Source organism: Alternaria triticimaculans (assembly GCF_023758025.1).
Source record: "Alternaria triticimaculans strain BMP 0046 chromosome Unknown scaffold_3, whole genome shotgun sequence".
Lineage (NCBI taxonomy): Eukaryota > Fungi > Ascomycota > Dothideomycetes > Pleosporales > Pleosporaceae > Alternaria > Alternaria triticimaculans.
Genome location: NW_026055960.1, coordinates 1,164,450 through 1,177,077, shown reverse-complemented (window position 1 = coordinate 1,177,077; position 12,628 = coordinate 1,164,450). Strand labels below are relative to the sequence as shown.

Below are 12,628 nucleotides of genomic sequence, written 5' to 3'. Positions count from 1 at the left end.
GGCTCCAACATGACTTATGCTCGGACAGCTGTCGTCCGACTCCACAACGCCAACGTGATCTTTAGATCATAGCTCGTCGCATGCAGTACTGTAACACTGCTCACCTCATGCGAGTCTCTTAACCCGAACATCCCATACATCTTCATACCTCATTAAAAATTTCGTGTCTGCTATTTCAGAGTCGCCGATGATGCCAGCCGAATCAAAGGTGGACGCCTTGCGTGCATCCATACTCGATGTGGCCAAGCGCACGGAAAACCTTCTGTCTCGCCAAGCGACCAATCCCGGTCATCGCATGCTTGTTGCTCTTGCGGGCGTGCCAGGCGCGGGAAAGTCAACGGTGTCTGATGCGCTCGCCTCCGAGCTTGCTGCACGAGGCATCAAAGATGTTGCTGTTGTACCGATGGTAGGAGCCAACCGAAACCCGCGATGCCACATCTCTGACGAGCACTAGGACGGCTTCCACTACACTCGAGAAATCCTGTCGACTTTCGATGATGCCGAAGTAGCGTTCAAAAGACGTGGAGCGCCGTTTACATTTGACGCGAAGGGGTGTGTGACGCTTGTCAAGACACTCAAAGAAGCTCCCGTCACCAAGGATGGCGAAGCCGACATCTGTATTCCTGCACCCGGCTTCGACCATGCTGCCAAGGACCCCGTGCAAGACGCTATCAAGGTCTCTTCTCGTACTCGACTCGTTATTGTTGAGGGCAACTACACACTTTTGAAACAAGATCCATGGGATCAGATTGCAGAGATGTGCGATGAAAGGTTGGTCATGGTCATATTATCGCCTGGCAGGTTGGTACTGACATTCTGTAGATGGTTTGTCGACGCGCCTGTAGACACAGTTCGTGATAGGTTAGCACAACGTCACCTTGCTGCTGGGATCGAGACGTCGATGTCAGCTGCAATCGCACGAGCAGAGGAGAATGACATTCCAAACGGCGAACTGATACGATCCATGATGGTAAAACCGGATGTCATCATCGAGAATTGAGGTATCGTGCCATTAAGATTGCGCCCGAGGTTAGAAACCGGACGTAGTAAAATCCCAATCGAAGGAGTTGAATAACTCATTGGACTCAACGGACCATGGAAACGTACTCAAGGCGTCTTTATCCAGCTCCAGATCCTGCAGTGTACCTGAGTCCAACTCGCCGTCAGACACCACTTGGTCAAGGATGGCCACGCAGCGGGCTGACAGCGAATCCCCAACAAGCCGTTCGCGGAAGGTGGTTCGGGCCAAGCGAACATCGTCGTACCAGATTGCAGTCTCATCAGCGCGAGGGAAGCTGATGATGCAAAGGGTTATTACTAGTGCCGCGTGGAAAAGGAAGTACCTGTAACTGCATTAGCATATGTGTTCATTTCGGGTCCAATTCAAGTACTTACGTCGCGTACCACCCCTCCAGTCTGTTCAAGTCCTGTGTTGCATATTGATGTATCGAAACCACTGTAGAATGCGCGGCTTCAAGACATATTCGCTTACAGTCCTCTTGGCTTGACTGCATGGCTAGGTCTGGGATCTGACCTCGCTCGGAGATGGCTCGGCGCAACAAGATCTGTCGGAATATGATGATCTTGAGATTCCAGAACCTCCACCACAGCCGAGAGCGGGCAAATGAGTACCATGGAGCCGTCGATCTGGGCGCATGCGAAAGCTGGAAATATGTCGGAACTGTGTGTGTCCAAGCATCCATGGAAGCGTTCAAAGCGAGCGCGGCCTCCGCAGAGAGCCCGGGTTCGGCTAGTAGTTTGTTTGAGATGTGGTTCGTCTGTAGGTGAAAACTACTCTGCACTCTGAGAGAGGAGTATATAGTCGGTTCGTCAACCTCAGTAGGTAGCGTTGTTGTTTGTGGTGTAAGTGACTAGCATGGGTCAGTTTCGCAAGGACTATACAAACTTCGCTGGACGGTCATACCTCGTCGTGGATGTTCAGCACAGGGTGAACATCCATAGTCTCTTGGTCAGGCAACATGATAGCGCGACCGAATGTCGTCGAAGCTCCACTATCGAAGATGTAGAGACCCCACCATACTCTACGTCTCGTCTCGCGCTCGATCAGGGTGATGTTCCAGTGAGGAAGTTCTCTGTGGAGGGCTAGACTCAGCGCTGTGCGAACGCCGAGGCCCAACAGATTCCATCCTGTGTTTGGGCTATTGCGCTTCTGGCTAAGGTTGCTCAGAAGTATGAGTGCTTGTACAGAGGTCAGGCTGGCAGCTTCAAACACAGACTCTTCCTGACCCAAGGTCAACGCCCGACGGTACAGGTAGTCTTCCAGTCCAATTTGATCGTTGTTCAACGACCACGCACCAAGTGCTATGATCGCATGAGAAAGCATGTTCCACGACTTCTTTGAGGGCCGCGGGACGACTTCATGGTACTGCGCTCGGAATGTTGCTTCGTGAACGAATGGATAGACTACGTGGTAGTTGGCAAAGTAGGCATCAATCAAGCTCGACGACAGTTGTGTTGTGAGAGCTGCATGCGAAATGTGCGATGATGCCAATACATTTCGAAAGGAAGCGGATGGAGTCGCCACGCTCTGTTGAGGCCGGGGAACTGACTGGTGCAGAAAGCCGGCCCAGTCAAGCAAACATCGAAGGAAAACGACACCAGAAGTCGAGCCTAGATAGTTTCAGTCACGCGTTTTGCTCTTCGAGTGAAGCAACTGACCCAAATAACCTACACCAGTAGGCTCGACTGACAGGGCTGCCATGCCATCAGTCAGCCCATCGACATTGACGTCTTCTTCTTGCCAATTGAAGCCATCGACATTGTTGGGTACAGCTTCAGGTAACGCAGGCTCATGTGTGCTTGAGTGGGTGCTGCCCTGGGGGCTTGGTGCTACTTCTGGCGTCTGAGACTGGATGATGACGGATCGCGCAGAGCCAGCCACGTTTGGAGCTGATAACAAGTCTTCAATATCAACTCCGGGTAGTAACTGCGTGACCAGAGACTCCAGACTGTGCAGTCGCTTCTCTACACCCGTGAGGTATGCCCGTGTCAAGGGTGATCTAGCGACTTTGCCACTGTAATGGCAGTGCGAGCCGCTATGGGCGCAGGAAGTGCATATTGGCGCATCTTTCGAGCACTTTAGCTTCTTCGCGCGACAACGATCGCATGAGAGAGCATCGCGTGGTCTTCGGTGCTCCATGCATGGAGCTTCTCTAGTGTGCAGAGGTGGGGGCGGGATGCGGATGCAGAAGCATCGCCGCCCACCTTGGAGTGCAGCTCGCGCGCTGATCTATGCCGAAATCGGCCCGAAAGGCCGCGCACCTCTCGCGTCCTCAACTCCTGAACAACAGATCATCGCCTTCGTTGGAAGCAACAGGCACCACATCCGCTCGTCGTCTTCGTCTGAGATACTGTCGCGATATGCAGTGCGCACTACCTGCGAAGTCTGCAACAACACCGCCGCATGTACTACATTCGCTATAGCACAGGGAAGGATCACAGTGTTGCGGGAATATGATGCATCCTCTATTACAAGCTATTTCTGATTCGCATAGGCATCCGAATTTACTCGCCGCAAAGATGCAGCTACACGCAATTTGGGACACAGTTTGCGCAGCTCCAACCTGGCTGCGAAGCCTTGGACCCCGCCGACCATCGCTTCAGCCATGTTGTCCCAAGCTCACCTGGGCACCACCGATCATCCCTATTCCAGTCGCCAAAGCCACTTCTCGAAATCTTTCTTATCCAAGCCCCTTGGAATGGCGTCTTTGGCTGTCTTCCACTTCTTGCTCATGCCAAAGTACTCGTGGGAGGCTGGGTTGTTCATCAGACCCTTCATCTCCTGTGTACGTGTACCGTCTTCGCCCACACAGAGTAGCCTCGCCTCGTAAGCCCGCTTGCCAAACGTACTCGCGCGTGCTTCGTCGCCGTGAGAGATGGTGAGCTGCACCGCGTCGTAATATACGTCGGATTCCAAGACCTTTGCACCGCCTTTGTACTCCTAGAAAGATTAGCTCGATCTCTGAGTTAACCGCAGAAGAGAAGGGTACCTCGTTTAGTAGCTCGAGCATCTTGCGAAGATCGAGCAATGCTTCTCGTGGCTTGAAGATGGCGCGACCTGGTGCGAAGAATCCTTCCTCAAGTTGGTAGATCTGGTTACGGCGCGCATCGCTAGCCTTCCGGTCGATGATTGACAGTGAACAGAGCTCACAAGAACAGTTGAATCCGAAGTGATTCTTGAGGTGAGCTTGTCGAGCGGCAGTGTTTTCCGGGTCTGTATAGCAGACAGTGATCTCCTCTCCGGCCTTGATGGGGCGGACCACGTAGACAGTCTCCATCTGTGCAGCCGCATTCCAACTGTAACAGCTGTTTGGAAGGCAGCTGTGATTGATGAAGCATATGGTGGGGTAGACAGCGCCTAAAGACGATTTTGGACCACAAGGCAGTGCATTAGTCTTGAAGATGCCGCTGAAGACCCTTTTGCCAGTGACATTGTTGTGGAGTGAGAGAAACTGTCGCTGTTCTAATTTGTTGAGAGCCCTCAATTGGTGTGCGAGCTGCCTTTCCATCTCCTCCTCAGACATGTTGGCAGGTAACACGGCCAAGGGCTCTTCGCACAAGATGCGAGTGCCTTCAGCAAGGTCGGAACGAGCAACCAGGCCTCTGCCTTTTCCGGGGATGTCTTGAACATGGTAGAGTAAAGAATCCATCGTATGGGAAACGGCGGTAGCGGAGCGAACCTTGGAACCGTAGACGTTGAGGATCTCTCGCGCAGTCGTTCAGCAAACCTACTTGGTGAGCACGATCTTGTTTAACTTTGGCGAGAAAGTTATAGAAACCTTCGTCGGTCAAGTACTCACACTGGTCTTGCTTTGACGATAAAGTTGGGGCAGCTTGTGTGATGAGCAGCGGAGACTGAAGTGTAGTGTCTAAACGATACAGATTAACCAAGTGAGTGAGCTTTTTTATATTGGCCTAGAGCAAACCAGGGCCCGATCACACTCTGTTGCCTCACGCAATCACCATTTTCTCTCACCCTCGCTGGATTTCACTCGGTAATACATTTTAGATACCGCTCACGCTTCTGGGCTCCTGGATCAGACTGATTGCGATCGCCAGAGCCAGTCTTCAAACTCCGTCTCACTCAGACCTTCGGGAATATCATCTTGGCTCGTTTTCCATATCAGAGAAGAATATCCAAAGAGGTGATGTGTATGTGGGTCGACATGGAAATTCTTCATCGTCTGTGTTGTCAAACCATCCTCTCCATCGCAAACGAGCCGGACGTTGTAACCTCTTCCCGCGAAGACGCTGGCACGAGCTTGATCACCATGCATAATGGCGACCTGGAAGGCGTCGAAATATAATCTCGACTCCATGGTAGTGGCGCAACCTCTGAACTCTTCATTTAGGAGACGTACCATGTGTCGGCAGTGCGCTAGAACTTCATCCTAAAGCACACGAGCAAAAGTTAGCGGGTGTCATAGAAGGTGTGCGGAAACTCATTCTCGTGTCTGGTTTCGATCTGAGAGGTTGTGCTTACTATCACGAGTTAGCGAAATGTGCGTCAGAATGGGGTCGGTGGAGATTGTAATACCTGGTTTGGATACGGCGTGCTCCATGTTACCCATGACCTTGTCAAGTTGCTCGATGCGAATACGGCGAGCATCACTCTCTTGCCTCTCCGGTATTGGAAGCGAGCAGACACTGCAGTCGCACTCGAAACCGAACGATTCGATTAGAAAATCATGTCGCGCGTCGAAAGCCCCTTGCTCGCCGTAGCAAATCGTAATCTCCTCGCCCTCTTCAATGTCCCTAACTGCGTGTATCATCTGGCTATTCTTCATACTGCTCCAGCTATGCTGTGAATTGGGTACACAAGAGTGGTTGATTAGGCAGATAGTCGGGAGAATGCCGACAGTCGGCGGTGTTGACTCACATGGTAGAGCATTTGTCTGAAAGATACCGGTGAACTTATTGCCGTTTGTGTGGGTGTTGTAGAGACTAAGATACTGGCGTTGTTGATCCTTGGAGAGAGCTTGAACTTTCCTCATGATGTTATCATCGAGGCTATCAATCTTGCTAGCCAATGTGAGAAGTGGCTTCTCACACAGGATTCGTGTTCCCTTCGGTATGTTAGAGCAAGCTACAATGCCTCTTCCTTTCCCTGTAACTGGTCGTATCTCGTACAGTGGCGCTTTCGTCGAGTCGTCTGCGAGGGATGAGGATGCATTAAGTGACATGTCGGATCGATCACTAGAGTTGATCTAGACACTTCGCAGATGATTAATGAACTGCGCAGATTATATGTTAAGTAAAACTGATTGTGAGTCAACCGAGCGTCTGAAAACATGGCGAGCGTGCTCTCATGCTTTGTCCGAAAAACGACAAATCACTGGTAGCTGCGACTATACCTAGCCAGCACGCTTTTTGTAGCTTCTTCGGTGCAACGGATCGTACACGCATAGTCACGCGTCATGTTCGAAGGTAGAAAATGATCGTTTGTTTGAATCTCCTGCATGTACTACGCTTTCCAACTTCCAAACACTAGAACGTATGGTAAGTACCTGGGTAAGTGACACGACACCTGCATCAGCCTTGGCAGCCTGATCCGGCGCGCCCTCATGCTACAAGCTTATACCTAAGCATCAGACAATGGTGAGCGTCACCTTAGTTGTTGGACATTTTACACATACGTAGCGCCAAGTATTGGAGTATGCACCACACGATACAGTTGTTTTTCACATCTTGGGCAGCATTCCATCGACAGGTGGCTTGTTGGCGTCATGACAAACGCGAGATCGCCGGATCTGTCAGGAGGACTCGCACCAGAAACAAAGAATCGCGGCTCGGACGGGCAACGAGACGAGTTTTTGGATCGAACGTGGATCCTGAAAGCCCAGTCATTACCCTGTCCCAGGAAAGTGCAGTGGGTACCTGGGCACTCTTAACCTTGAACCACCCCTTCATTCTCAGGATTACCACAACACATTCATTACCTGAACTGCCCAACATTTGAGCGTTTGCGACCAGCGATCACGTCATATCACCTGTTACAACACTTATCTTCCAACCCAGCCTATTCCTACCCTTGATACCTTCCTCAATCATCCCGCCGGCTTTGAAGCACCAATATTACCAACATGTTCATCATATTAACCCTTGTCGCCTCCGCGCTCCTCTTGTTGACTACCTCTGTAGTCGCTCAAGGTGTCGGTCCCGACTTCACACCCGGTCGCTGTTCCTTCGACGCAGTCGTCACTCAGGATTGCTGGGACGACCACGCCAACACTTACGTCGATCTCTCACCCGTTTATGATGGCGCTGGCAACCAGTTTATGGAGCAAACCGACTTCATTGACTTGACCGATGGTGAGACGCTCACGGGCGTGGTTGCTGGAAAGAAACTGAAGATTGGATATGAGAGGGACAGCATCGGATGTGTGTATTATCGCGGGCCACTGCAATTGCAAAATAACTGACGCGAGATAGTCATCTACGGCGACGCTGAATGGCCTAACCAGAATGGAGACAGCGAGTTCAACTGCACCACTAAGCCGTGGGATAACCTGCCGCTGGATTGCAACAATAGTGACCGCAATCATCGAGTTAGTTCCCAAGATACTCTTCTGCTTACTCCCACTGACCATTCTTGAAGTCTCAAGCCCTGACCTGCGAATTCGACTGCACAAAGCCCGAGTCAGACTTCACCGTGAAGCGCGCGCGCTCCGAGGCGCTCCCCGATATGCTTTCGATGCCACCCAGTCCAGCCGCTACCAACTCGACCTCTGCGAACTACGCCCCAGGATTCTGCTCCTTCAAACTGCAACTATTCCAGCAGTGTCTTCACACGCCCGCTGAAGGTTGGCACAACCAGATGCTCGGCATGCTCTACACTGTTGAAGACAACAACCGCAAATCCGTTGTCACGTACCCCGAGGGGACTGGCCGTATCGACAAACATGCTGTGAGGCTGTTGGGCATGGGCGGCCTGATCGTAGTTTACAGTCCGGAGGATAGGCAGATGTACTTTGCGTTTGAGCCGAAGGGTGGCTACTGGAGCACTCTGACCACCAACACCCCAGATGCGATGGGCATGTGCTCCTGGAACCCGTGGACGCGCGCCGAGACTGGCTGTGATGAGAACCACCAGAACGATCACCCAAGGGTAAGTCATCCTGGGATCCCTTGATGGTACGATGACTAACGGCGTTGTAGCTTTCGGACATGACCTGTGGGTTCTGGTGCTAGGGAACCCGGGGTGAAGCCAGCGATGGCACCTTGGAAGGATGCAACATTGGCGTCACGTTGACATTGACCGAGATGGCTGTCTGAATACATTGCGTGGCCAAAGGGTGTTGGAGGATATGTTGAAGGTACTCGTCTTCCGGCTTAACGGGTGCTAAGCATGCTGGCGTTGCATCCATCCATATCTCCAGCTCAAACATAATTCTGCTTTCTGTCAAAGGCCTGTAGCGATCCTTCCTACCTGGTACATGCTTATGCAATTGTGCGCTAGTAGAAGCTATGGCATGTCATCGAGACGCGACCTCGGGCTGTTCGTGACGCGTGAGTAGCGACAATATACATCCCAGCCTCCAACCGTGCCAGATGGAGACACGGACAAAGACGACGGATATGACGTTCGTGGTCTCCGCTCACTGCCCATTGGCCGGATTGGGTGCTGTGCCACGCGCAGAGTGCACGAGCATATCACATGCCGCGAGCAGCAGGTACAGCCAGGAAGCAGCGGTCGCCCTGACGTAAGCAGCGGATTGCACGGCCACACTCAACGCGTGACCCGGCAGTGGATCGTGAGGTACCCGAGGGAGTTATGGACTGTTACGTGGTGTTGTGTTCAAGATTGGAGGAGCGGACACGCCATTCCGTAATAGCCAAAGCCCCCGCGCTCGTGACCCGCTCCCGAGTCCTTCGACGCCTCAGTACCGTAAGCTCAAGTCGACGATAACAAATAGCAGAATTACGCGGAGTCATACACGAAGACCTTCCTGTAGGCGTTACCGTTGCGCACACTTGCAGCATATTGCATGCAGGTACCGTCTCGCTGGATTGAGGAGCCTCGGCGGTATTCCAGCCCTTATCAGAGCCAAAGTCCGCCAGCTCTCAGCCGGTGCAAGCCGACCGTAATCCACCACCACCATGTCGACGGCGGGCTCCAACGCTTCTCCACCGCCGCGCACGCAGAATGCCCAGCACACGCGCACCTACCAGGCCTGCATCCCGTGCAGACGCCGCAAGGTGCGATGCGGTACGTTAATGCTGCAGAGTGCTTATCGCGCAATTGCTGATATCTCCAGATCTTGGCCCGGTAGATAACCCACACGACCCGCCCTGCGTGCGATGCAGGAGGGAGAGTAAGGAGTGCTTCTTCTCTGCGACACGCCGGAAGCGCAAGGCCGACGGCGAGGACGACTATGACGAGGTGGACGACTACGAGCTGCGCAATGGCCGGAAGCGCCAGCGCTCAGATGGCCTGCCGGAGCCTCTGATCACCACGACGACCAACCCGGCGTACATATCGCAGCCTCTAACCCCCGGCGGCTCCATCGGACGATACGAACCGCTGCGACGGCCGAACACGTCGGGCGGCCACCAGCCTACGCCCAACGAGGAAGAGGACCAGAAGGTGAACAACGAGACGGTCGCGACGCTGCAGGCGGGCGAGGTCTACAGCGGCCACGATGCGCTGAACCTGCTGTTCGAAGCGGCGGGCATGAACAACCACCACCGCACCGGAAGCAGCTCGAGCATGCAGCGACCGACCCTCGGCAGCACACCAGGCTCGCAGACCAACTTCGCAAGCCCCCGGCCCAACACCTCCCATGCGCGCGCCAACTCGCGCGCCACCGTCGAGCCCTCGGTCGATCCCGCTATACAGCATCCCATGCTGCCCGACCCTCCCAACGAAGCTGCCTTTGCCGACGCCGTGAGAGCCTGGTCAAAGTTCCGCTTTGTGCGCGCAGGGTGGCTCACGGCAAAGGAAGCAATCGCATACATCGACTACTTCTACGCCTTCCTATCGCCGCTCACACCAATCGTCGTGCCCGACTACCGCGATCATGCCTTTCACGCGAAGCTGCTTAAGGAGGAGCCCATGCTGGTCATCACACTCTTGACCATTTCGGCGAGGTATTCACAGCCCAGCGGCTCGAGTGGCGTTGGCGCAACGTCTCGGTCATACCTCATCCACGAGAAGCTATGGAAGTACCTGCAGGGCATGATAGATCGCATGATCTTCGGACAAGAGCAGTTTGGCGGCGGCTTCTGTGGCGCAGGCCAGCAGCCTGGATCCGACGTGAACCCTCTGTCGCGGAAGGGCCTTCGTACACTTGGCACTGTTGAGAGTCTGATGCTCCTTACCGAATGGCATCCTCGCGCGCTGCACTTCCCTCCTGGCGATGACGACGACGAGCTCGTTCTCCCCGACGACCCCTACGAGGCAGGACCGAAGGCTGATATGTACAAAGGCGTGGGCGATAAGCGCATCGACAGTTGGCTGGAGCCGTGCTGGCGCAGTGACCGCATGTGCTGGATGCTGCTGGGCAACGCCATGACGCTCGCTTTCGAGATTGGTGTCTTCGACGAGACGAACGAGACCGAGTTCGAAGAGGCAAATCAGCACCTCTCGCATGCGACTGTGAAGGCCTACTACCGGAGAAAGAACCATCTGCGCGACTTGCTCATCATATACGTCACCCAGACCAGCGGTAGACTGGGTCTCACCTCTATGCTTCCCAAGCTCGAGCGGGATGAGAACCTGGTCGGCGGCCCCTCACCACTTGAGCTCTACAAAGAGCGCATCAGTCGCATCAAAGCTCCGCCAGCTCAGTTTGGGATGCGCTCAGATGGCCAGCGCCTTCCGCTCGAATCCATCGCTACCCAAGAACGCCATGCTGTTCAAGATCTTGTGCTCGACTTCTGGGCTCGCATTGCCAAGGTCATGGAGATGGGAAACCTGAAGTTGTTCTCCAATCGACGCAAGACCAGAGAGTTGCTCAAGTCAGGAGGTTACGAGGAGATGCTGAAGTTCTTCCAAGGGCCATTGGTGGAGTGGAGGAAATGCTTCGACCGAGCCCCTCAAGGTAGGATCGTCATTGCACTGCTTTCGCACACTCTGTCTAACAACGTTTAGTTCCGGCACAACTCCGCCACGTCCTCATCATCGAGTTTGAGTACACGCGTGTATATCTCAACTCGCTCGCTCTCCAGGCGGTGGTAGAACGCTGCACACATAACACTCCGCTACAGACACATGCCCAGCCCAACGGCATGAACGGACGCACTCCAAGCAGCAACGGCAATGGCACCGGCAACGATGACGGCGGCGCTATTCCCTTTAGTACACTCGTCAAATGGTACGCGAACGATCGCCACTACATCAACGAAGTCATCGATGCGTCACGCAACGTACTGAAAGTCGTGGTCGAGGGTCTGCATCCTGGTGGCTATCTACGGCATGCGCCAGTACGCACGTTCTTCCGCATCGTCAGTGTGGCCATAATATTGCTCAAGACATTTGCGTTGGGCGCAACCGAAGAAGACGTGGCCGTCAGCCTTAGCCTGCTCAGCGACTCAGTTGATGCCCTACGAACGAGCATAGTCGACGATGTGCACGTCGGTAACCGCTTCGCTGACCTCGTCGAAACCCTGACCCACCGCATCCGTTCGCGCTTCGTGCGCCTGGCTGCCAACGGTTCGAGTGGCATATCCCGCGCTGGCAGCAAGAGCCCGAACCAGGCACCATTGATGCCTCCGCCCGCTCCACTCAACAACACTAACCACCTTGCACCGGCATACATGGGATCACAGCAAACGGGTTTTTCTGGTACTGGTACCAGCGTGCCCGGCTCCCCTAGTATGGGCCTCGGTGCAAGTGGTCGCGCGACACCTCTTTGGGGTATTTCAGCCGAGCCCTATGACCCCAACAGCAACTCCATCAGCATCATGCCGCCGCCTGGCAACTATCAGAACTACCAGAACAACAATACAAATAGCAACAACTCCAACGGCAATAACAATACCAACTGGAGTCAGTGGGCGAATAGCGGTGCGAGCTGGGGCGCCGGTCAAGATCAGGACTGGCTTGCGCTGCCACTTGATCCTTTGCTGGATCAGTGGGGTGCGGAGATCAATCAGACGGCTATGGGACCGGATATCGGTGGTATGGACATGTTAGATATCCTTTTGAACATGGGCGGACCGCCGGGTAGTGCCTAGGCTATGTGTTCTGGGTCGTGCGGGCGGGAAGGATGATGAGTTTTGTTACGAGAGAATACGTCAAGGTTTCATGGTAGGCTGGGATGCCACGATGTTACGAAAACTTCACGGAGATGGGATGGCTGTCTACATTTCTAGTTGGTATGGTTAAGGAAAGGGAAAATATTCACACGCGATACCAATCCATGGGTTGCGGTTTCGAGCCGCTTTCTGCGTTTGTTTTGTCCGCATGCTAGTTCTAGTGGGACACGCAAAACTCGAAAAGAGAGAAGCATGGTGTCTGCTTTTATCTGGCACATGAGATTCTTGTCTCCTGGAAAGACCTTGGTGATGTGAGGTCCGTACTAAACAACACATTCGTTCGTGACCTCACGAAAGCGACTCTACAGAACGTCATGTCGAGAGTTTTCCCACAGGCTCTTCAGTTTCC

The 12,628-nt window shown here is 53.7% G+C and overlaps 4 protein-coding genes across 4 annotated transcripts; 3 read left to right on the top strand and 1 right to left on the bottom strand.

Moving 5' to 3' along the window:
* Positions 1-187: 187 nt before the first annotated feature.
* Positions 188-1,000, top strand: J4E78_003073 (uncharacterized protein; the record flags this gene model as incomplete). Its single annotated transcript, XM_049363716.1, has 3 exons — positions 188-406; positions 455-771; positions 823-1,000. The coding sequence occupies 3 exons, from the start codon at positions 188-190 to the stop codon at positions 998-1,000; spliced, it is 714 nt and encodes a 237-aa protein (XP_049224381.1).
* A 2,664-nt stretch (positions 1,001-3,664) lies between these two features.
* J4E78_003072 (uncharacterized protein) lies at positions 3,665-4,544 on the bottom strand (the record flags this gene model as incomplete). Its single annotated transcript, XM_049363715.1, has 2 exons — positions 3,665-3,961; positions 4,011-4,544. The coding sequence occupies 2 exons, from the start codon at positions 4,542-4,544 to the stop codon at positions 3,665-3,667; spliced, it is 831 nt and encodes a 276-aa protein (XP_049224380.1).
* A 2,559-nt stretch (positions 4,545-7,103) lies between these two features.
* J4E78_003071 (uncharacterized protein) lies at positions 7,104-8,211 on the top strand (the record flags this gene model as incomplete). Its single annotated transcript, XM_049363714.1, has 4 exons — positions 7,104-7,401; positions 7,453-7,568; positions 7,619-8,128; positions 8,179-8,211. The coding sequence occupies 4 exons, from the start codon at positions 7,104-7,106 to the stop codon at positions 8,209-8,211; spliced, it is 957 nt and encodes a 318-aa protein (XP_049224379.1).
* Positions 8,212-9,120: 909 nt separating this feature from the next.
* On the top strand, positions 9,121-12,198 carry J4E78_003070 (uncharacterized protein; the record flags this gene model as incomplete). Its single annotated transcript, XM_049363713.1, has 3 exons — positions 9,121-9,229; positions 9,279-11,063; positions 11,114-12,198. 3 exons carry the CDS (start codon positions 9,121-9,123, stop codon positions 12,196-12,198), a joined length of 2,979 nt encoding a protein of 992 aa, XP_049224378.1.
* Between the last annotated feature and the right edge of the window lie 430 nt (positions 12,199-12,628).